We start from the raw sequence: 23,448 nt of genomic DNA, 5'->3' as shown, positions 1-23,448 counted from the left end.
TGCGGGAATCATTACGCGAACCTTCCCAAATTGATCCCGCTTTGGAAGGAAATGGGTGAATTGGTGAACGTTCTTAGAATATCTCAACCTGGAATTTGAAAGTATTCAAGATCATACTATACATCGTACTTTGTCTGGTGAGTCAATTTATATAAGTTAGATAGCTCGATTCCCAAATATTTGAATGAACTGGAAAATGGACATAATATATGCCTTGTTTTATTTTTAGCCAGGACCGACTTTAGGAATATCGTAATGTTCACTAAGCTGTTCAAGCTTGCTGTTGAATTCTGATACTTTCTCCTTGTGTGATTTTGCCGCTGCTTTGGCAATTCGCTCCATTTGCTATGTGCATGATGATGTATGAGTAAAGTGACACAAATATCAATGGAGTTGCAAAGATAACATACTCGTTTCCGCTGTGCTTCTTCAAACTTGCGCTCGGCCTCGGTTTTCTCGACATACTGTATGCGTTGTTGCTGTTGCTTTCCACTATCGCTGCCGCTGCCATCGCTACCTTCCCGAATGCCTCTTGCAAGCTTCTCCTTGTCTGATTTGGACTTTTTCTTCTTTTTTCTAACCCGATCGGGTTATTGACTGATTTCTACTATCGTAATTACACTGTACATACTTGATTCCAGGCGCTTCACCGCCTTTAAATTTTAGTGATCCTTTGCTCACATTGTCGTATGCCGACGACATCGTGAAACAAAGAGAGAGAGAGAAAGTGCTGGATTTGGTTCAGCAACTTTGTCACCCCGAACGTCCACCACCAGCAGACAAAATGAGCGACGTGGTAAATCTCGAATGCACCGAACCCGTAGAAACTCGAGACATTCGATAGCTCACTGCCCGCTTCAAAGCATGGAAGAAAACGTGAAAGGACGTCTGCGGAAGCGATAAAGGCTCGCCGAGAAAAAGAGGCAGAAAAGATAAAAGAGTATCGCGATCTAGTTGAGCAATGTCGTTCCCAGGTACCGCTATGCAAACCTGGACTCACTGTATAGTCTACTGACGCAGTTTCTAGATCAAAAATGAGCAGTACGATGAGGATACTTTGCTTTTGACGACTCGCATCCTGCAGCAAAACCCTGATTTTTACACCATATGGAATTATCGACGCAAAGTTCTGCTCCGCGGTATCCTGGAACGAGATGCTGCCAAGGACCGTCCAGTGTTTTGCAAAGAACTCGACTTTTTTATGCAAGTCATTCGAATCAATCCGAAATCATATTGGCTGTGGAACCATCGCGTATGGTGCCTTCAGACCATGCCGGATCCCGACTGGAAGGCTGAACTCGGTCTTGTCGAGAAAATGTTGGCCATGGATGCCCGCAACTGTAAGTAGGGGCGCTACCGGATAACATTTTGCGAGTATTAATTCTGTATGTTTTTAGTCCACGGCTGGAATTACAGACGATATGTAGTCAAGAAATTAAAGGCGATTGCAACAAACGAACAAGAAGAAGCGGCTATCATAAAAAATGAATATAACTTTACAACGAAGAAGATCTACGACAACTTTAGCAACTTTTCTGCATGGCACCAACGCTCCAAGCTGCTTCCGTCCATTGTCGCCCCGCTTTCAATGGAAGAGAAGAATCAAAAAGCACGAGAAGGTAATAAATGAATAAGAGCCGCGAAAAGAAGAAGAGCTTATGCTCATCATATGCCAGAGTTCGACTTGGTCAAAAATGCAGTGTACACTGATCCTAACGATCAATCTGCATGGCTATATTATCGCTGGCTCATTGGTCACAGTGAGTTATCCAGTTAACAAAGGAAAAAATAAGAAATGCATATAGACAGGAAGCTCATTTAGTTTCTTCTTCCAGCACCGTCAGAAATATCAGTCCTCGGTGCTTTTAGACTTTCCGGACTCGACGTGATCTCTTTGGTTTTCTCGAAAAACGCTACTCTTCTAAAGACACCGTCGGTAACGACTGCTGACGGTCATTCAGTCAGTGGGCAATGGTGCTTTTCCAAGCAGCGCAGTAACACGAGCAGTATATACATATTCAAGCCAGCAGAGACCTTGACCGAAGATGTTACCATCAGAATACCGGCGAAATCTGTCGCTGCTGCGCACTCGATATTCGACTATTCGTGGGAAGGTGCACCTGTATACCTCGCAACCGATAGCAGCGTTGCAGATATCGTGATAAGCAACTTAAAGAACATGACAATATTCTCTGGAGCTCGATTCACCGATCTCATTGAAGACTTTCCGTCGTCCTGGTATACACTGGATAGGACGGAACTTTTAGGTGAAGAGATCCAGGCAATTAGAGATCTGTTGGAGGAAGAACCAGATAGCAGATGTAGGTGTATCAACGTTACGCAGTGGAATTGGGAAAATACGCTTATAACTTTCTGGCAGGGGCTCTGGAAACCTTGGCACATTTCCTTGAACAGCTGAAATTATGCGATGCAACTGCAAACGTCCAGAATATCAACACCGAAATTGCGGGTATTTTTGATAGACTTATTGACCTTGATTCACACCGACGGCAGCGATACCAGGATGCCAGTAAGTCCTATCAGTAGGAAATTGACATTCATTTTAGATTGACTGTATAATTCGCCCGTAGAAAACGCTCTCAAGTGGAGTGCAGATAGTCACGCGATCTTGGAAGCATATAAAAAGCAAGACGTTTCAGGACCCGCCGCACAGCTGTTGCTAGATGCTATTAGACGAGAATTATGTGGATGAAAAAAAGAAAAAGTAAATATGCACTGCGAAATCAGTTCAAAACAAACTTTTATTACTTCAGTTAGGGAAGACGGGATACGTCTTGTGGTATCTGAGAGAACATGCACAGTAACAAAACGCGATTGAGGAAGCCCGACGAGAGCTGGAGACGTTTGAAAATGATACCAAAGAAGTCGATAAACTCTTGTCAGTAACGAGGCCATGATCGAAAGGGAGCGGAGAGGAAGGATAGATTTGGTGTTATGTCGTCTGATCTGCTGAGTGAAACAAACAGAAACAAATTTCATGCCGACGCAGCTGTCAGTTGCTAAAGTCGGTTGAACCCTGCTTGTCGAGACTACCACCCGTAACAACCAGCAATGAATAACTACAATGACAAATCACCGACTACTGCAGCGGCTCACATTAGTCGGCGGCGTACTTGGTGTCAAGGTGGACATTGCATCAAGCTTTCGCACGACAAACCAGCTTCTGTTCCAAGATCGAGTCCCATTACTTCCAGACTCTTGAATGACACTATTAACGGAGACACAATGCGTCAAAGTGCCTTTAGGAGATGGGAGAAACCGCGAAATATTGTTTGCAATCGCAACAAAAATAAGGTATTCTGTGATTCACGGCGACAAGGATATTAGAGACTTGATAACTGATGTGGGCGAGTCTTAGCCTCTTCATCGATTGACAGTCGAGCTGCAAAGCGTGTTTGTTATTCGTAACCCCAACTTTCGCTACGATGCTACCCGTAATCCGAGGCGCATGCTGACAAAGCCTAGTACACCAAAGAAGAACGATGGTTTTGATAACGATAACAGCGATTTGATTCTTTACGTCAATTGCATCCTGGGTGAACTAGATCGTGATCAAAAGTAAACTACATTGAGCATATCTTGTCAATGAATTGGGGCTTACGAGAATTATGCATGCTAGATACCAAGTTCTTGATATGCTTGGATCGGGAACATTTGGCCAAGTCGTAAAATGCCGCAACATTTCAACCGGCGAATTAGTAGGCATCAAGGTGATAAAGAACAAGCCAGCGTATCTCAAACAGAGCATGGTGGAGGTCAATATACTGAAGCATGTAAGTCATCTTTGCTGCCAAGTAGTCGAGATTGAGCTACTGACTTTTGCTGCGCACCATTGAAGCTGAATAACTACTGCGATCCTGGAGACAAGCACCATATTTTACGGTTGCAAGATACATTCATGTACAAAAACCATCTATGTCTGGTATTTGAGCTGCTATCTGTCAACCTCTATGAGCTTATAAAGCAGAACAAGTTTCGCGGGCTTTCGACACATCTGGTTCGAATGATCTCGGCCCAAGTTTTGGATGCACTTGTCATTCTGAAGGAGGCATCTGTCATTCACTGCGATTTAAAGCCAGAAAATATTCTGTTAAAAAGGTAAGATGCTAATACCCGTCATACGCCTTACGGTCTGCGGTCACTCACTAGGACAGATGTAAAAGTTTGGACTCCCCTACTATAAAAGTAGTTGATTTCGGTTCAGCATGCTTTCAATCGCAAAAAATTTACACCTATATCCAATCTCGGTTCTATCGTTCTCCTGAAGTCCTTCTTGGTATGAAGTACACAACATCGATCGATATGTGGTCGTTTGGCTGCATCGTAGCTGAGCTCTTTCTTGGGCTACCGCTTTTCCCTGGAAGTTCCGAGTACAATCAACTTTCACGTATCATCGATCTACTCGGGTAAGATCCTGATACCATTTGACAATTATCTATTTGCATCACGGTATGCTGAACCGCTTTTCCAATTTACAGACCACCACCACTTTACATGGTTGAGCATGGGCGCAACGGCAAGCGGTTCTTCAACAGAGTAGAAGATAATTGCCGAATACACTATACTCTCAAGAGTCGACGTCAATACTCGGCAGAGCAGAACCGGAAAGAGAAAGCAAGCAAAAAGTACTTTGAAGCGACGAATCTCACCGACTTAATTTTGAAATATCCGATGCCTCAAAAGAAAATGAAAGAGGCAGAGAAAGACAAAGGTAGTTACTGTGGGAAATCAGCGATATACGCAGCGGCTAAATTATACCTTACAGAGGTGCAGAAACGCTTGCTCTTGGTGGATTTTCTAAAGAAGGTGCTACAGATCGACCCTCTGAGACGGATTACGCCCCAGGAAGCGAAAATGCATCCTTTTATAACGGGACAACTGCCGGCAGCAGCAACAGCAGAATCATCTTTGAGACGATGCAGTTCAACAGTGACTTCCAGCAGCGTGTGCACGGCAACTGATAGTGATAGCAAAGATCTCTCCAATTCTTGCATATGCAGTGTTTCTCGGCCAGTGCTCACTGAATCAGGAGACAAACAGGCAAACTTTGCCGATATCAATTCACCGCCACCGTCGCCCCAGAGCACCGCGGACAACAGCAGCAAATGTGTCAGTACCGCAACAAACGTACCTCAGTCTAATATTAACAGTGCAATTGCATCGCGTACAGCCTTGGATAATACTGTGGATAATGAGCAGTATCCAAGGCTAAGATATCGGCAGCCAAGATAACAGATTAATAACATGTACATAATGCCTATACCCTGTATAGTAATTGATTTAACTGTGCCTTTTTGTATATTGATGTTAGTTAATAGTTTTTGTTCCCATTGCTCATACTAATCACACTTTATTTGCAAGCTCTGTAAATAGGAGGCAATAATAATAATTGAGGTATGCCGTTCTATATATATTGTTTGAGGAATGATGAATTCTGTGAAGATGAATTATACTTGGGATAAATGATGAAGTTCATCCATTGTTTCAAAAGCACGAAGAGAAAGGGTGCATCTCAGTCATGGGAACGGTGGTGAGATCAGGGAAATCTCAGGCAGCAGCGGACATCCAGCCCAGTCCAGCACAAGCGGGAGGACATCTGCGGGAGTGCAAAACTGCGCTACTATCGCCGCCGCCCTCTTCTCTCTTGACTTTGTCACCCTAGCTCACGTTAGACTGCAGACAAACCCGAATAAATGGCGCACGGTCCAATGAGTGGGTTAAAGATTGTCGGCAAGTTTCTGGACAAGCAACGTTCATCACAGCCTATGCTGAAAATGCATCCCTTAGGCGACGCCGATCCGCTAAAGGTCATCAAAGTTGCAGCGAAAGACGGGAAAACCGGCCAGGATATCCAGCTTCATTACTCCAATTACAAAGTTGCCGGTAACGGCTCCTTTGGCGTTGTATATCAGGCAAAATTGCTTCGTACGGGAGACGAAGTTGCAATAAAGAAGGTTCTGCAAGATAGGCGATTTAAGGTACAGTTGCAACGTAGCCTGCCTACCTGCCTGCGCGCACCCATCCCCACTGATCACATGACAATGTGTCCCAGAATCGAGAGTTGCAAATCATGAGAAGCGTATCGCATCCAAACATTGTCTCGCTCAAAGCGTACTTTTACAGCCACGGCGATGTCAAGGTAGAAATTAAAAAAGAAATACCAAGGAGATATATATACACCGATATGGACTCATACCAACCTACCTATGCGACCATAGAAAGATGAAGTGTATTTGAATTTGGTCCTAGAGTATATTCCGGAAACCGTCTACCGAGCATCACGGCATTACGCGAAAGCAAAGCAGTCGATACCCTCGTTACTCGTCAAATTATACACATATCAGCTCTTACGTTCTCTCGCCTACATCCATTCGATTGGAATCTGTCACCGCGATATCAAACCGCAGAATTTGTTACTTGATCCAGTAACCGGTATATTAAAGCTATGCGATTTTGGCAGGTAAGTGGCGAATGGTGTAATTTCAGAGAGATAAAAGGCGAGCGTACGTTTCTTTTCCGCTGATTGTTCTTGTCTACCGTAGTGCTAAAGTTCTTGTTCCTGGGGAACCCAATGTTTCCTACATCTGTTCAAGATACTATCGGGCACCGGAACTGATTTTTGGAGCGACCAATTACACGGTCAACATTGATATTTGGTCATCTGGATGCGTCATGGCAGAGTTGATGCTTTGCCAGCCAATGTTCCCCGGAGAGAGTGGTATTGATCAGCTTGTGGAGATCATCAAAGTGCTTGGCACACCTACAAAGGAACAGCTCCTAGCAATGAACCCGAATTACACTGAACATCGATTCCCACAAATTAAACCACACCCCTTTTCCAAGGTAAGGAAAAACGGTCCCTTTGTATGGAGAGAGTTGGGGGAGGAAAAGAGGAGGAGGCAGATGCACATGAGCAGCTTACTGACAAAATTTCCTGCTGCAGATATTCAAGTCACGAACGCCTCCCGAGGCCATCGAGTTTCTCGGTCAACTTCTCCAGTATGTCCCAGAAAAGCGATTATCAGCCATTGATGCGCTTGCACACCCATATTTTGATGAACTTCGGAATCCCGACTGCCGCCTGCCGAATGGAAAACCTTTACCACCTCTGTTTGACTTTTCAAAACATGGTAAGTTGTTGCATGCAAACGCTTTGGCCCACACGGAGAACTGTATTGACGTATATATACGCCTCCTTTTATTTAGAATTGTCAATAAAGCCAGAACTGAACAGTAAACTTGTCCCACCACACGCAGAAGCTGGTCTGCTCGCACAGGGCATTGATATTCACAACTTCCAGCCCATGTCAGAAGCTGAACTAAAGAGTAAAGCGCCTCGTTAATAATCCATCGCCGTCGCCGTCGCCGCCACCAACAGTAGTATTAGTAGTATTCAATAAAGGAACAGGAACCCAAATTCCCAAATTTTTTGGAAATTGTCAAAACGGATTGCTTATTTTTTGTCTTTTCCTATCTACATGGGTGTTTGATCGATGCAAGAAGAATGCAATGTATATATGGGGATTTGCTATAGTATCCACAATTGCCAGCCGTGAACGGTAGCGCGCGTCTCTACATCTCCTGGATCTTCTTCAAACATGACATGCATTTTCTTTTGAATAAAGTGATCTACCTCAAAACCATATCCCATAGCTTCGCGATCATCCGGGTCGATGTCTTTGGAGTAAGGGCGCCGTGCAATGTTGAAAAATTCGAGATCTTTGTGTGCGAGATGGGGACGATGATGCGTGTAAAATACATATGCTCTGCCGGTGTTTGGTGTGAGAAGTTTCCGGCATGTGGACAGCATGGCATGGTGTTGCGAATGGTTGAAGACAAGATCGCTCAGGATGATAACATCAAATGTCGATTGTCCTTCAGGTAGTTGCTGTTCAAGTTTATCCGTCGATGTGCCCCAGATATATCCTTGCACGTTGACGCGCTCGTCGTCCATTAGGTTGTTTGTCGCTACATTGTAGCGGATATTGTCGATCAGTTCAGCGTCAGGGTAGTCTGTGATGACGACTTTGGCAGCTCCGTTGGCAGCTGCAATGAGACTCGGAAGCGCTCCACCAGCACCAAGTTCCAAGACTGTGCGATTCCGTACGATATCTTTGTTCTCATCGAAGAAGGAGGCGAATACTTTGGAGGCGTTCCATAAATGATGTGCCCACAAGGGATGCGAGCCGACAAGTCGAATGTTTAACTGTTTGATGTTGCCGCTTTCTATCCGGTAAACGTTTTCTTAATTATTCTTCAAGGGGTTTGATAGAATAGATCCGCTACTCACGCTCATCCAGGAAACGGGGATCACGTTCATAGATCTCAAAAGTCGGTTCAGGCGGTGGTGGCGATGCTTCTTCGGCCTGACAGCATTATACTTTAACAACAATGACGTGACTTTACAGAGTGTTCTTATGCCCCTACACCAAATAGATCGCCGGCGAATCCTTCTTCTTCATCAGACATGTTGGCAGTAAAGAGGTCCCTTTTTTTGCTGCTGCTGCAACTTTTTTAGGAAGCCGATCCCAATTCCGCGGATTAGAGCAGACGACAGTGCATACGGAGTATAACCACATCGTCGTTGCCCCTGTAGTTGTTGGGACTCAACGCTGAAAAAAGGGTTCTTGCAGAGCCTGCATGGTGGTAGCCTACATTGCCAGTATCTTTGCGGTAATGCACAGACGAACCAAAGAGAATGGGAGTATGGCGGTGATGATGATATTAGGTGGATCTGCTGCTATGTAATGGCTACAAATAACATATATCATTACTTCATTTTCATCACATTTTACATCGATTCTTTATGCAGCTGATGTAAAATGGCTCTTCCTGCCTGTGCACCGTCAGGAACTGGTTGCTCTCCTCCTCTTTGCGAGAAGAGACAGGCAAGATAGGTGCGTGTAAGTGTCCCTGCAGATAGGAAAGGGAAAACGCGTCGTCCTCTCATAATCTGTGGAATGTCAAGGATGGATTACGCAAGGTACTGGTGGTAATGAAAAGGGGGTACGGATATCAGCTAGAATTTTTTTACCTTGCAAGACAAGAGGGAAAGAAAAAAAGGACTCCCCGAAGCATGTGAGCGAAGGAGCCCAATATGCTCGGCACGGTACTCGGGTGGAGGAGCTAGCAGGGCGGCATTTTGTTGCCTCTGCAGCATTTAAAACTGGCTGTTCCTAATTTTTTATTTATTCCTTTGCAAATATTCACTTTTTCCCCAATTCTACCATCACTACACCTGCAAAAAAAAAAAATGACCTTGATATTCGTTAGACAGTGGCGCCGTTTGTCATTGCAGCTGAAAACCAACATTGTATCGCGACGGAAATCCACGTCGTCGACAAAGAGCAACGGCGGCAGCAGCAGCACATCTAGCAAATCCTCCAAATCAGTGCGTTTCCAGGCAATCGACTCTATCTATTACACACACAGCTCTGCAGAGTACGACCGGACGCCCGCTCCGGAAGAACACGCGAGACCTATGCTAGGCCAACTATTTATCGATGAAGACGACGTGAACGATCAGATACTTGTGAAGAATACAAACCTGAACCGGCAACGAAGTCTTCAATCTATTGCGACGCACATTGCTCTGCGGGCCATGCGATAGGTGCATTTCTTAGGGATGCTGGCATTCCCTTTACGGTTAATTTTACTATTACGGACATAAAATCTCTCTCAATCTCTCTCTCTCTCAGACAAGGCACCCCATGCCCCCCTGGATCCCCCCCCCTTCTTTCTCTCTCTCTCTATACAATGCAATCATCATTCGTTTGCTAAAGCGGAGCATCGTGCATAGAGCTTGCATGTAAAAAAATCATCCCAAAGTCTTGGCAATTCCAAGGGACCGCCTCTCTCTGTCGTTAGCTGCTAGATGCTCCTCCACCACACTCCTAAATTACTATTCTTAAATTGCTATACCATCCTCACTAGGTTGGCGTTTGTTCCAATAAATGTTTATTTACATAACTAACATAGATCGTCATCTTTGGGAGATCAGACAGTGAAGCTGTCTATGATTCAAGAGGTCTGCAGATCTTTTGATGTCCCCAGTGACTTTGTGATTGCAGAAAACCACAGCGTATGAAATTTACTGAATTCAGATAAATGCACGCAAATGCATGCATGTTCCGTAGCAACTTGTTGAGGATGCACGTCTCCAGTCTCTTTCCGCCCTTTTATGTTCCCTGTCACTGGCGGTTCCCATGCGCTTAGAGATCACATCACTTTTGTCATGCTTCACCTTTGCACCAAATTAATGGTGTACATATGCTTCATTGGGACGACAGTAAGCTTTCTGTAAAAGGTCGTCGGCTCGCGATTATAACGTAACCAAAAGCTAAATTGCAGCAATAGCAGCTAACAAGTGACGCACGATGAGATAAATCCTCGATCTGTATAAATTTTATTCATTCTGTCATGTAGTATGGCAACATTTCAAAGCGCAGCGGCGGACAAACGCCGTTTAGCAAAATATGTCCCTGAATTATTTTTTTCGGCCGAATACAAACATAGTTTTCGTCTGGGGGAGATGCAGCCTGTTTGGCATTTATTACCACCATCAAATGACTACATAACCTGCTGCTTGCGTCTCGGACAGAGCCAAGATTGGGCATTCAAGCAATGGGGACCAATCCGGAAAAAGATCCGACGTCTGGTCACGGTACATGCCTGATTTTTACTTTAGCAGCAGTGCTGTAAACTCAAGGTTGCTACTGTATATGCAAATCTAGTACGAACTCTACGACCTATGTAGATGGCTCCTCCCGTTCTCTTTGACACGAAAACAATCAGATGATTGTAACTTGCTGATTGTGTGTAATGGATAATTACTTGAAGCAAGCAACGTCTTTGTGCTATCTAGAATGACAAGGCGGATAATTATTACCGAGCCGATATGATCCATCAAATACATACATAACAAATAAACGGCAGTAATTATGTATTGAAGTATGGGACTTGGTACCTATGGTAGCAAAGACTGTGGAAAAGAAGTTCTGGACATGATGCACACTTAAACTCAAAGCAAATATCAACATCATTGCCAAAGCACGCAGGGGCAAGCGATGGTTTGATCAAATAAAGACTCGTAAGCTATCTTCATATGTACATGGACTAGCAATTGTAAACAAAGACCACATACTGCATAAATTCTCGCATAAATGATTATGCCACTGATACAAAAGTTATCCATTTTACGGGATGCTAACAAAAAGAACCACAGCCCTGCATGGAATGGACAAGGTAGCAGTCGCCTGAGTTCTTTGCTATGTAGTACATAATCCTCAAAATTTTCTCAAAAGCCAATCTGCTGCTCTCTGTAACGATAAAGTATGCGTACTGTTACTCTTGTAGTTCAAGCTACGCGATATGGTGTATGACTCATGCTTCTTGAACAATGAACCGCGTAATCAGAACGGACAAAGAGCATGGATTATAAAACCGTGTCGATTGTAAGACTATTTCCCTGGCTTATTTCCACCAGCATTATTCATGGTACTTCCCGATCGCTTTGCGTCTATAGCGAATGCTACCAAGCAATTCAGACGGCTTTTTATCACCAAGACATCCTCACTGCGCGCATCATCATCATCATTAAAGATAAACTCAGTAACCACGACCACAGAACAATTGCAAACACCATCAAACTCCAGCAGCTTCTGCTTCTCGTGGTCGACCAATACTACAAATTCTGGACCTGCAGATCAAAGCGATCCATTGGCTGCGTCGGAAGAAACATACAGCACTGTAAGCTCCATATCAGAAGATGATACCTGCGAGCGGCTACATCATCTATACCGCCAAGATCAGGGCGCTGCATCATCAGCTGAGACTTCCATTGTACCCTCGCGGCAATTATCCGTCCTATCAGCTCAAGTATTGGAACTTATCTCTGAAATGAAGCCCGAGGATGTTGTCCCTGAGCTAGTCACTCTCATGCCCCGTCTCGAGGCCTATGCAACGCGGAAGAAGAATTAGGATCCAATTCATTAATCCGGTTACCGCTACCGCAAAGATAGAATTTTGCATGATGTTGTACATTATTAGAAAATCGCAAGCTATATACAATGTGAGTGTGTACTTTTTTTGTTATTCTAGTTCTGCTGGAGTGCAGGTATTATGAGCGACTCTACGTCGCGCATGCTGGATACAGGGTTCGCCAAGCGTCCCTGCGCGTAATCGGCGTGGCCACCGCCGCTGCCCTTGACCTGTTTCAATACATGTCGCAATATCTACAGTTTGCTGTGAGTTTTTCTTTTCTGCATTGTCAGAATCCCACCAAAGTAGTGCTTACGTTGTTGGCTGTGTCTTGCTTTATGGTGGATTTATCAAGTGCAACGACAATGTTATTTTTGCATAGCAAGATATGAGCGACTCCTGACTGCGTTTCTCGCAACACATTTGCTCTTTTTTGCGCAAACGATACGTCAAGTTCAGAATCTATCAGATGAACGCGGACAGGAATATCTACGATAATAGCAATAAGCCGATTAGCATCTCATATATAAAATATCCCATCATCATCAATCGATCTACCTTTGTAATTGGTTTCAAGCGGGTGCGACGAGACTTCGCCGCCAGTTGCCAACTTTTCCATGAGTGCATCCAAGCGTTTCTGCAGATCGCGGTTCTCTTGCATAGTTTTATCCAACTTTTTGACCGCGTCCTTGGTATTGTTTGCCTGGAAGAAAAACAAGTTAATTCTTCTTCGATCACTCGACAACGCTAGCTTTTGTCTCCCCTTACCCTGAGCATTTTCAAAAGTTCTGGTACAGGTTCGTAAAACTTTCTATACCAATCCACGCAAGCACGGCCTGCAACTGCTTCGATACGTCTTGTGCCGGCTGCCACGGATGTCTCATTAAGGATCTTGAAAGGATACAACTTGCCGATATTGTCCACGTGCGTTCCTCCACACAGCTCCGTGCTGACACCAGGAACTTCAATAACTCGAACAATATCGCCATACTTTTCAGAAAACGCAGCCACAGCTCCAGATTCAATGGCATCAGATAGTTTCATGTGCTGTTCTCTGAATTAGAACCGAAACTTTTAGAGCATAAGCTTTTTGCTGTACCTTTACACTGGTAGCTAAATCACGTTGTGCTGCCTTGTTGACCCACTCTTCAATGTCCTTCAGCTGTTGGCTAGTCAGTTGTTTGCCATATGTAAAATCGAATCGTAATCTGTCGGGCTCAACCGTCGAACCTGCAATACGCGTTGAGCAACTAGCATCCATCTGTCAAGTGTTGAATTACTTACCAGCCTGCACTATATTTGCATCCAGAATAGCTCTTAGACCCGCATTCAAAAGATGCGTTGCAGTGTGGTGGATTTCGGCACCCTGACGCCTCTGCACGTCAACGTTGGTTCTGACAAGTTCGCCAATCTAATGCATATCATCGCGTCAGCGAGGTTTCATATAGGTAAAGTGATATCATTTCCTTTCTTGCCTTTAAATAATCCTTATCCTCTTGAATGCGCCGCTCGATATCCTTGGAGTCTTTCGGTGTCACTCTGAGCGCTAACCCACCTTCATACGGTTGGAAAACATCGGTAACGTTCCACTCATGGCCGTTGCCCAAAGTGATGGTGCCGGTGTCCGGCACTTGGCCACCACCGAGACCGTAGAATGGACAGGGATCGATAGCGACTGTTACACTGGTCTTTTTGCCTTTCTTTGATGTTTCCAGAGCAACAATCTTTGCTTCCTGTTGCCGCAACAAGGATTGGTCATATCCAGTGAACTGTGGCAAAATATTCTGGTTGCGCCACTCTGCAAGCCAGGCTTTGCTTGAAGGATCATCCTTTTTCCAAGATTCTCTTCCCAACGCTTTTTGGCGTTCCTTCAAGGCCTCCACAGCTTATGCACTTGTTCAGCCGGTGTTCTAGACAGACAGATATTCCATTTTTGCCATACCTTCCAAGTCGACTGTCCATCCTTTCTCCTGAGCAATAATGAGCGTCAAATCAAACGGGAATCCAAAGGTATCGTAAAGCTGAAACGCTATTTCTGGTGGAATGATTTTGCTTCGTTGATGCTCTGGTTGGGCAAACACGTTGTCTAGCAACGATAATCCGCGACTTAAGGTTGCAAGGAACGTCGTTTCCTCGTTCTTTACGACATTGCATATGGAAGATGCACGGGTTGACAGCTCAGGGTATGTATCACCTTTGAATCCTTCCAGTAGGTGCGGGTATAGCTCAGTCAAAAATGGATCTCAAACAGAAAATTAGCTTTGCAATGGATACACTTTTCCATGTTTGTATATCACTCACCATTGATTCCTAACTGCTGAGCTGAGCGCAATGCTCGCCGGATAATACGACGAAGCACATAGCCTCGGCCGACATTGCTTTCGAGAAGCAATTAAATTAACCGAAAATAACTCTCTTGAGACCATATTCGCATTTACCTTGGCACGACGCCGTCACCGATAAGGAAACACATGGCTCTGAAGTGATCAGCAATGATTTTTTCGTGTGCACTGTAATCTGAAGATGAAGAGACCTATTTGCTTGCATTAAGTATAATTAGACTTGGTTTTTGGTAATTACGACACTCACAGCGATGCCCCTCTTCTCCAAAATATCCCGCAAGCCTCGCAGTAAATGCTGGAATTGGTCGATCTGAAAATTATTGGGTTTACCCTGCAAACAGCCAATTAATTACAACGTTTCATGGCGAGGGGTAACGCAAATCTGAATACCTGTAGCACGGCTGCCATCCGTTCCAGACCCATTCCAGTATCTATGCACGGGGTAGGTAGACTAGTCAATTTGCCGTCTGCAGTGCGATAGTTTTCCATGAATACGAGATTCCAGATCTCAAGCCAGCTGTGTGTAAAAATCCCACTCTGCACATCAGCACAATTTTGTCTTTGCAACTGCAACGGCTCGCCCTTTTTTACCGTTCGTCCAAGGTATTATCCATAGTATCCCAGAATATTTCAGTGCATGGTCCACAGGGACCTTCTCCGTCGCCCATTGACCAAAAGTTATCTTTGGGACCACATTTTACAATCTTGCTGTCGGGCAATCCAAGCTTCTTCCATAGATCGTAGCCCTCTTGATCCGTGTCCAGTACACTACAAACGGCGATTTAGATTGCTGCACTCGAATATATTGGAAGAGACGATGACTTGCGTTACTCGCAGGCGTGAAACAGGTAATTCAAGCTCTTCTAAAAGAAATCGCCAGGCCAGCCTTATAGCTTCTTCTTTGTTGTATCCACCAAACGAGAAATTGCCGAGCATTTCAAAAAATGTATGGTGACGAGGGGTGTAGCCAACGTTATCGAGATCGTTGTGCTTGCCGCCTGCCCGCATGCATTTTTGAACGCTCGTTGCTGTCTTGTACGGTGCTGTCTCGGGTTTCATGAAATATTCCTTGAACGGGACCATGCCTGAATGAATAAATATAAATACATGTCTGAATATATCTCACAATGCATCGCTGCTGCTGTTGCTGCTGTTGCTGCTAATTGCTAGGTTATTATTATAATTACCGGCGTTGGTGAACAATAGGCTCTTGTCATTGTGTGGTATAAGGCTGCTGCTTTTGACAGCTGTGTGGCCATGCTTTTCAAAGTACTCGACAAAGCGAGATCGCAGCTCAGGCGACGATAACTGCTGAAGGAATCGTAACTGAAGCTGCGTCAGCAGTCTGGCTTGGACGCGCGATCCTGCCCTTAGCGACCGAATGCAGTACATTGTTGTTTTGTCCAAGCTGCCTGGCAGGAACAAAAAGGGGACTTTGGCGGACCGACTTTGGAAACTGCCAAACAGCACTCACCTGTGCAGCAAGGCAACTAAGACCACACTTTACAGTATAAATGTAATGACTTGAGTGCATACACGACAAGAGAAGAAATTTATTTCATCCACCTTGATAAACAAGGTTTACATTGACATTGGCGATAACCTTGTTCCCCTCTCCAGCACAAATAATATCGTACAGTTCACATGAAACTATTCATCAATAGTAGTACAATATACATTCTACTAATTTCCAAGTCATGCTGTCTCTTTAAGTTAGGTCATTTTTACAACATATTTTAGTTGACCCACCCACATGCTTGCTGTGCGCATCGAAGAACAGCGTTAAGAGCGAGCCTTGTTCCCATTGGTTGGCACAATTGTCTCCGAGGAACTTCCGGACGATCCGTTTGGAGACATGTATTCCACCTTCAAATGCAGTTACCAAGCAGTGCAAATATGATCGTTCTTAGTGTCAAATTACAGCGGCGTAACCAAGCAACATGGCAGCTAGCAAAAAGTAAACCGGCCGCTTGTCAAAATCTTGATAAGGCAGCGTTATTCATATTAATTTGGTTGCAAAATGTTTAGCCACCGGAGGAAGTTGACCCAGGGGAATCTCCTCCACTTTCTCTGCGCTTTTGGGAATGGCGTCGCGTAAATCACAGGATCAAATTTACCATTCTGAGGTTCCGTGCAGTAGAGTCATCCGGAAAGGATCGTTCGGAGCAGGTGCCGTAAAGGGCATGTATCTACGTCTGACCTCCCTTTATTGTAGGCATTTAAAGGTTTATGTGTGTGTGCGCCCTTCTGCATCCTCTTTGTGTTAAGTTTTGTGCAGCCCAGCTCCGCACAGTGACAATTTTCGTCGGTAATCTTCAAAAGAAGACTCAGATCCCGAATTTCTATTTTACTACCTCTTTAACGCGCTGCTTCTTTGTTTCTTCTCTAAATTCACCCCTCTCTGTATAGTCCTTCCTTCCTCCATTCTTTACTTATTCTTCACCCTTTATGGAAGGAAATTCGGTTGCAAATACAACTAACTCCTCTTCTTCTCTCTCCACCACCACCTCCTCCTCCCCCACTTTATCCACCCCCGCTACCGAGATAACGCCACAGGCTGCCAACCTGCAGCTCCACGATCTACTTTGTCCCACCGAAAAAGCCCAGAGCTTGCTTGAGACCCTGACACCCGAGCAGATAACTCTTATTGAGCAGACCCTCCAGAGAATCCGCGAAAAGAAGTCTCAAATGATGACTCCTGGTAAGCGATATCGCCAGCCGCGTTTCAAAATATGCAATCATATCAATTTGTTATGCAGTACTTTCGCCTCCTACGACGCCTCCTTCTGATCTACCGTCGCCACCTGCACAAGAAGATTGGTCATGGGCAGCCACCCAAGTGGCAAAGGCGCTGGCGGATGCAATGACGGATGCTAATAGCAAACCTGCCGAATCGTCTTCAGCCACAGCACCTCCACCAGCTAAACCTGCATCCAACGAACCCGTCACTGAAGTTCGAGACGGTGTTGAGTGGGTCAGCTTTGTATATTCACATCATCGTATATTGAAACGATACTGCATTCGAACCGATCTCGACAAGGTTGATATCAACCAGCTTGACGACAAGTTCAAACGCGATAACTGCGTGAGTAGCGATCATCACATTTTCACATTCGCCACCACCCTTTCAGTGCCGTGAATCTATGTGAAAACCAGGGAGTGCGTTTACTACTATGATTTCCCCTCATCCTCCACCCACCCACCCAGCCCTCACATCCTATATTTGCATTTGTTGAGAACAAGGATTACTGACACCAAACTATGGGGACAATTTTTCTAGGTGTATCCACGTGCCAACCTTCCTCGGGAGACTTACCGTGGCAACCGTTGGGCATACGAGACTGAATGCAACATGCTAGGTTGGAAGCTGGCCTGGCTGAATGCAAGCGAGATCGCCGGCAAGCGCGGCCTCATTCAGCGTGCTGTGGACTCGTACCGCAATCGCTACCCGAGTATGCGGTCAAGGCGTGTGGCACGTCAGGAGAAATTGCTCAACGGAACTCTTCGGAAACGCAAACACCGCGATGGGATCTTCGATGACACGTGCAGCACTAACAGTGACTTGGAAGCACTCTCCTCCAAGGTACCAAAGCCCAACACTTGTCAACAAGACTCGTCTTCGAAATATGTCCCAAAGACGATCTCTATCGATGATGGGCCTCAGGGTACAAAGTGCCGAATACGCATTAACATTGAATCTGTCCCCTTGGAAGCGATTGATATGCCGTTCCGTCAGAGTAACTGCGTATTTCCGCGAGCCATGAATATCACACCATCGACTCCATCAGTAACTCAGCGACAGTTGGATGAAGCTGCTTGCAACGAGCTAGGATGGAAGTTGGTAAGGAAGCTCTTTTCTTATTGTTGTTAGCAAACATACTAGTAGAAGCGTGCTAATCACGGACATTTGCCAATTTAGGCATGGTTGAATCCACGGCAACTTGCAAATCGAAAGAGCTTGCTGCAACGTGTGCTCGATATATACCGTACTAAATTCGCCCCACACTTGAAACCTCGCAAGTACGCTATGCGTACGCCTCCCGCTCCTTTCGCCCCTCCCCCACAATCAGCAACTGACACTACCAGCAAACCAACAAAACTTACCGCAGAGGCTCTGGCAGCCCAGCAACAACAATTCTCAAACGTACTCTGCGTCAAGGTACCCGGTGCCAAGGATAATACCGATGACGATCAAGAATCGACGTACAGTGGAACGACAGCGTCTCTTGACTTTCGCGATTGCTTCTCGCCACCTGCAGAGACCGCCGAAGCACCCATGCTTCTTGACAGCAGCAGCAGCAGCAACATCCAACAACAACAACCTCCTCCCTCCGCTCTTTTAGCGCCGACTGCTACTACATCCACAACCACCGATTATTCCCTCGATAACTTTATGCTCAAGGGCGACTTGATGCTCTGCGACCAAGTATTCCAAGACGACATGAGCTGCTGCCAATTGAGTGTAGAGACCAATAGCAGTAACCCGTCAAATCAGAGCTCGCCTCGCCAAGCTCCTGTTATCGACAATACCGACTTTGATTCTGCTTTTCTGATTGGAGATAGCGTGATGGACATGAATTTGTTTGGCGAAAATGAAGATGTGCTCAAGCGATATTTATGCGCACCTGCCGATCAATGCGAACTATCAGACGAGCCTGTAAATATCAAGATGGAGTCTTTCGTGGATGTTGATCCTGCTTCTATGTCACTCAAGGTAGATTCATTGCAAGATATCGATTCCTCGTCCTCTGGATCCATGTATCTATTCTAGAAACTTTGTGTATCTGTAAAACTTTCTCTCTAGCTCTATCTCTCTCTCTCCACATCCCTCCTATCTTTCCTTTTCCTTTTCCTTTAATGTTTTTTCTCATAATCCCATTGCCATGTATATTATTAAGCTTCTTCTTTATAGAGCAAAAAGAATTCATCTTTGGATACAAGATCGTTGCTGTTGTTTTGGTGGTACAACTTGACCATCCAACCAGGGACCTGATGCTCCCCGTTGGTCGTCCGAATCATATGCAAAAGGTATATCATTCTTGTGGAAATAAAGAAATTATAACACGGGATAAAACGGAAACGAAAAGCCAATGTTGTGTTTGTGTTGGTGGCGTTCTGGCATCAGCCGAATGTCGGTGCAATACTCGAGGGCCAGTTACAATAAGCATACTTCGTCATCGACGGCAAACTTGGTTTCTAATGCTCAGGTCCTGACAGAATATGTACATCAACAACCAGCATGAGGACATGTGAAATTACTTGTACGCGCTTCAAACAGCACACAACACCGAGCATTTGAGATCTCAATCACGTGGCTCTGCAGGTAATCCCAGTCTGATCTGACCTTTTCGTAGGTGTTCCTAGTATGCTTCTGGATTGCCTTCCACTCGTCTTCTTCTTTCATCCCTTCACTGTCTCAGCCGAGAATCTCTCTTGTGCCCTGTGATGTTTCAAAATGCTGACTACTTTTCCGGGCTAGATCAGCAGAAGGCAGTTATGGGTAGCAGAAAAAGCGCTGTGATGTTAAGCTCGTAGCAGCTTTCAACACATATGCAACGCTTTACATGTAGTAGCTTCAATGCGTATTAACTTTATCGATTTGATCATTGCAAATGGAGGCGGTATATATATCTCAGTTAGAGAACTACGCATGTTTATCGGTACCATGCAGAGCAGTCCTTGCAATTATAGTGATCCTGTTTCCACTTATCTAGTTACTAGACAAGAAAAAATGATGGGTTTATGCATATAATCTGGCAAAGTGTATTAAAAAGATGAGCTGCTTTTGGTCCATGGAATCAAAGCGGATTTGCATTATCCAGGGACGCATTGCAGTTATCCACTTTTCAATGCAATGTACATATCCCATCTGATGGATGCTTAGTGCGAACTTGAAACTCAGAGTCGAAGGTTTCCAAACCCTGCCGAGGCGTCTTGGTGATCTTCTGCATAAGGGCTTTAGCCAATCGTTTATATGGACGTGAAAATCTGGCTGCGCACAGTGCTACAGCACGCAAGTATACTGCACCAGTTTTGTGACGGAAACCTTTATTCTCACAGCTTGGCATTTTTCTTTCAAAACAGTATGCTGAGCCTGATCGCACCTTTCGGGACGTAGATGCTGTGCTCCAAATGTACTTTACGTCGTTAAAGCCCAAAGTCGAAAACTACAGTAAGTGTATTATTCAGCAGGAGCAGTGCTTTAGCCGAAGACGAGAGAGTTGTTAGACTCAAACGTGCTTGGTGCTAGCTTACAATGACGGACGGTCTGAAATGTTACTATGCCTTTACGGGACTGTACCTATCACGTATCGCTCTATTCCTTACAACATTCCGATCGCGTTTTATATCCCCATAGAGTATCCGCATGAACCGCCGATTCCCTACGTCAAGCCGACCGTGAACATGCTTGTTCGAGAAGGAAAGCATGTCGATAAGAGCGGATTATGCTACCATCCATATCGCTCGTCATGGACCGAAGATGTCAATGTAAGCATGCTTTTTAGCCTGAAGGAGGCAGCCGCAGTAGCTGCAGTGGGATTGATATGTGATCTCTAGAAACATACGCTTCTAGAACTGGTGGCAATTTTGCAGCAAGTATTTAGTCAGGAACCGCCTGTTTATACCAAACCCGATACTGGAGCAAGTCCAATGCTATCCCACGTTTCATCGTCGTCTATGCCCGGTATAGATACACCCACCAAACACAGATCAACCACATCTCCTCCGCCTCCTACACCTCCACCACCTCCACCACCGCCGCCTGTGACCACTAGCTCGACTTCAACGCCATCGCAAACCTATTCGCCTAGCATGAAATCTGACACTCCGCGGTGGGCTGGCGATGGAACAGCATATTACAACATCCATCAGGGATTAGCGGTAAGATAAAAAGGTGATTGATGCAAGATAATGGCGCTGACGGTAAGCGGTGTAGTCCATGGCCCTGAGTCCTACTAGTTACACACCGACACCGCCTCCTATGCCAAGCGCAACGACAAGCACCGGGCATCCCGTGCAAAAATCGGCATCTGTACCGACAGTCACCTCATCGCCCATCGCTGCCAAAAACACCATTGCGCGACCTCATCGACCAGAAAGAGAATTACAGGATAAGGTGTACCGGAAAGTGGCAGAGCGGATGCAGGCATTCAATCTAGCTGTATCAAATGAAATGGACAAATTACTGGCTATCAACCGACAGCTGAATGACGGAGAAGCACGCATCGCACAGGAACAGTATACGCTCCAGGATATGGTACACCGGTTGCAGAGTAACATCCGGGTACTCGAGTCAAGAGAAAGCGATATTGACCAGGTGATTAAGACAGTCAATGCAATGCCTGACATTGCTGTCGATGAAGCATTGTGCGGAACTACCGTCGTCTATAACCAGTAAGTCTAAAAATAGTACTTACAGCAGACCTTTCTGCTGATGATGCCATTTAATATTCTAGGATGTTTGATCTGGTAGCTGATGACAATGCAATTGTGGATACCATTTATTATCTTGGAAAAGCGCTAAATTCCGAACGAATTGATCTTGTAACATTTATGAAGGTATGTATGGAATATGAGATGAATGTGAGAGAGGGGGATACATTTACAAGGTCGGTGGAGGTAACTTAAAAAATTACGGTGTGTTATCCATCTAGTGTACACGTACGCTTGCGAGGGAGCAGTTTATGAAGAGAGCACTGCTAAAGAAAATCATGGAATCACAATAATAACAATAAAGAGCAAGAACAAGCCCATGAATGGAGGGACGTCTAGTCGAGTTGGATGCATTGGTAGCTTGGAAAGACGAGTTCATCGTCCAGCATTTTCCGCAATTGGTCAACAACAAACTTTTCAATTTTGCCAACATTTTTAAGCACTGCAGTCGAAAGTCAGAGACGAGAGGAATGGGAATGGGCGTGCATGAAAAAAAAAAAAAATAAAGAGTGACTGACATACCTTGCTTTTGCTTATCACCAACAACCGATTCAATATGCACATGTCTCAGCAGACTATATTCCGCCACCGCCCTGATTAAGTATGCTTGGCATTTTGAGAGAGGCAATGTATATTTTACCTTTCAAGACCGGAGTCACGTGCACCGTGTGCATCTTGCAGCTCAGGCTCCAGCATCGATATGCATACTCTGTCCATACTCTTGATATACGCGACCACGGCCGTCGCCTCAAACTCTACACTCCGGACACGTAGCTGGATGGGCAAGCTCATGAACATCATGCTTGGATAATTCATGCGCAGCTCAGTCAAGAGTGTCATGCTCATGTCGCCCTTGTACGATATCAGCATGGATACTTGGAAATCCATCTCAGTGGGATCTGGATGCGAATGGGACCCTGAACTCTTGACTGAACCAGAGGCATCGTTTACAGACAATGGCGGAGGCGGCGGCTGCTGCTGCTGCTGCTCATCATCAATCCAATCTTCGGTTGTTGTGGATATGATAGATCGCTGCCCAGGGAAATATGAGAATTGCTGCTGCGGAGGCGAATAGTTTGGATTGAAAGGATGCTGCGGGGCGACGAAGGGTGAGCGATGGAAAGAGTGGACGAGATTGAAGCGCTGCTGCTGTGACAGGGGCGTGTTAAGGGACAGCCTAGCTGGATTGACACCTACAGGCTCGCTGAAAGGCGACGCAAACCCTGACCGCGTTGACTCTGGAGGTGGACTGGCTGCAGGTACGCTCTGCGCTGAAGTTGGTGCAGCACCAGCAGCACCAGCAGTGGCGGCGCGTTGGTCGTGATCGTGGTCGTCGACGACGACGACTCCTCTTGTTCCAGCAGCTCCTGCGTCTCTTTCGCCGTCGCCGCGGGCATCGCCGCCTTCTCCTTCCTCGCCTTCTTCAGGTTCATAAAACTCTGGAAACGGATCAGTAATGTCTGTGATCTCTATCCGCGGCGCTTCCGTGCCCCAATCGAAGGCGATCACTTCAATGTCGCCTATAAATGCTGGTTTCCCAATACTCTTAAAGTGCCGGTTCAGAAACTGTTGGACGTACCCAGCCAGTTCCTCATCGAGCTTGGACCACTCGATATCCAACGACATTGGTGAGTTCGGTAAAGCGAGAACTGATTGACTGGGTTTCATTCCC

General features: G+C 45.4%; 11 protein-coding genes across 11 annotated transcripts; 7 read left to right on the top strand and 4 right to left on the bottom strand.

Annotated features, from left to right (window-relative positions):
* Window positions 1-225: 225 nt before the first annotated feature.
* On the bottom strand, window positions 226-702 carry VTP01DRAFT_8605 (uncharacterized protein; the record flags this gene model as incomplete). Its single annotated transcript, XM_069387745.1, has 3 exons — window positions 226-345; window positions 411-576; window positions 632-702. The coding sequence occupies 3 exons, from the start codon at window positions 700-702 to the stop codon at window positions 226-228; spliced, it is 357 nt and encodes a 118-aa protein (XP_069241483.1).
* An 82-nt stretch (window positions 703-784) lies between these two features.
* On the top strand, window positions 785-2,713 carry VTP01DRAFT_8604 (uncharacterized protein; the record flags this gene model as incomplete). The annotated part of the gene is made up of 8 exons (XM_069387744.1): window positions 785-796; window positions 864-974; window positions 1,028-1,340; window positions 1,398-1,619; window positions 1,677-1,760; window positions 1,836-2,321; window positions 2,381-2,530; window positions 2,592-2,713. 8 exons carry the CDS (start codon window positions 785-787, stop codon window positions 2,711-2,713), a joined length of 1,500 nt encoding a protein of 499 aa, XP_069241482.1.
* Window positions 2,714-3,072: 359 nt separating this feature from the next.
* VTP01DRAFT_8603 (uncharacterized protein) lies at window positions 3,073-5,253 on the top strand (the record flags this gene model as incomplete). The annotated part of the gene is made up of 7 exons (XM_069387743.1): window positions 3,073-3,315; window positions 3,380-3,579; window positions 3,641-3,794; window positions 3,860-4,119; window positions 4,185-4,427; window positions 4,500-4,732; window positions 4,787-5,253. The coding sequence occupies 7 exons, from the start codon at window positions 3,073-3,075 to the stop codon at window positions 5,251-5,253; spliced, it is 1,800 nt and encodes a 599-aa protein (XP_069241481.1).
* Window positions 5,254-5,714: 461 nt separating this feature from the next.
* On the top strand, window positions 5,715-7,364 carry VTP01DRAFT_8602 (uncharacterized protein; the record flags this gene model as incomplete). The annotated part of the gene is made up of 7 exons (XM_069387742.1): window positions 5,715-5,751; window positions 5,809-5,999; window positions 6,074-6,160; window positions 6,240-6,481; window positions 6,564-6,864; window positions 6,965-7,151; window positions 7,228-7,364. 7 exons carry the CDS (start codon window positions 5,715-5,717, stop codon window positions 7,362-7,364), a joined length of 1,182 nt encoding a protein of 393 aa, XP_069241480.1.
* Window positions 7,365-7,549: 185 nt separating this feature from the next.
* On the bottom strand, window positions 7,550-8,490 carry VTP01DRAFT_8601 (uncharacterized protein; the record flags this gene model as incomplete). The annotated part of the gene is made up of 3 exons (XM_069387741.1): window positions 7,550-8,247; window positions 8,312-8,387; window positions 8,449-8,490. The coding sequence occupies 3 exons, from the start codon at window positions 8,488-8,490 to the stop codon at window positions 7,550-7,552; spliced, it is 816 nt and encodes a 271-aa protein (XP_069241479.1).
* Window positions 8,491-9,274: 784 nt separating this feature from the next.
* Window positions 9,275-9,631, top strand: VTP01DRAFT_8600 (uncharacterized protein; the record flags this gene model as incomplete). The annotated part of the gene is made up of 1 exon (XM_069387740.1): window positions 9,275-9,631. One exon carries the CDS (start codon window positions 9,275-9,277, stop codon window positions 9,629-9,631), a length of 357 nt encoding a protein of 118 aa, XP_069241478.1.
* A 1,883-nt stretch (window positions 9,632-11,514) lies between these two features.
* VTP01DRAFT_8599 (uncharacterized protein) lies at window positions 11,515-12,000 on the top strand (the record flags this gene model as incomplete). Its single annotated transcript, XM_069387737.1, has 1 exon — window positions 11,515-12,000. One exon carries the CDS (start codon window positions 11,515-11,517, stop codon window positions 11,998-12,000), a length of 486 nt encoding a protein of 161 aa, XP_069241477.1.
* Window positions 12,001-12,116: 116 nt separating this feature from the next.
* Window positions 12,117-15,734, bottom strand: VTP01DRAFT_8598 (uncharacterized protein; the record flags this gene model as incomplete). Its single annotated transcript, XM_069387736.1, has 15 exons — window positions 12,117-12,254; window positions 12,317-12,489; window positions 12,559-12,703; window positions 12,769-13,047; window positions 13,100-13,230; window positions 13,285-13,411; window positions 13,476-13,885; window positions 13,943-14,242; window positions 14,302-14,378; window positions 14,439-14,533; window positions 14,590-14,673; window positions 14,733-14,859; window positions 14,934-15,110; window positions 15,169-15,427; window positions 15,530-15,734. The coding sequence occupies 15 exons, from the start codon at window positions 15,732-15,734 to the stop codon at window positions 12,117-12,119; spliced, it is 2,727 nt and encodes a 908-aa protein (XP_069241476.1).
* Window positions 15,735-16,790: 1,056 nt separating this feature from the next.
* VTP01DRAFT_8597 (uncharacterized protein) lies at window positions 16,791-19,113 on the top strand (the record flags this gene model as incomplete). Its single annotated transcript, XM_069387735.1, has 4 exons — window positions 16,791-17,043; window positions 17,102-17,427; window positions 17,623-18,183; window positions 18,262-19,113. 4 exons carry the CDS (start codon window positions 16,791-16,793, stop codon window positions 19,111-19,113), a joined length of 1,992 nt encoding a protein of 663 aa, XP_069241475.1.
* A 1,203-nt stretch (window positions 19,114-20,316) lies between these two features.
* VTP01DRAFT_8596 (uncharacterized protein) lies at window positions 20,317-22,069 on the top strand (the record flags this gene model as incomplete). The annotated part of the gene is made up of 7 exons (XM_069387734.1): window positions 20,317-20,355; window positions 20,427-20,514; window positions 20,593-20,831; window positions 20,901-21,224; window positions 21,280-21,737; window positions 21,800-21,902; window positions 21,998-22,069. 7 exons carry the CDS (start codon window positions 20,317-20,319, stop codon window positions 22,067-22,069), a joined length of 1,323 nt encoding a protein of 440 aa, XP_069241474.1.
* A 42-nt stretch (window positions 22,070-22,111) lies between these two features.
* VTP01DRAFT_8595 (uncharacterized protein) lies at window positions 22,112-23,371 on the bottom strand (the record flags this gene model as incomplete). The annotated part of the gene is made up of 4 exons (XM_069387733.1): window positions 22,112-22,218; window positions 22,299-22,351; window positions 22,417-23,296; window positions 23,356-23,371. The coding sequence occupies 4 exons, from the start codon at window positions 23,369-23,371 to the stop codon at window positions 22,112-22,114; spliced, it is 1,056 nt and encodes a 351-aa protein (XP_069241473.1).
* Between the last annotated feature and the right edge of the window lie 77 nt (window positions 23,372-23,448).

The sequence above is a fragment of the Rhizomucor pusillus genome (assembly GCF_041956525.1).
Source record: "Rhizomucor pusillus strain CBS 183.67 unplaced genomic scaffold VTP01scaffold_5, whole genome shotgun sequence".
Taxonomy (NCBI): Eukaryota; Fungi; Mucoromycota; class Mucoromycetes; order Mucorales; family Lichtheimiaceae; genus Rhizomucor; species Rhizomucor pusillus.
Note: the sequence above shows the minus strand (reverse complement) of the source record. Positions and strands in the feature narration are given on the sequence as shown.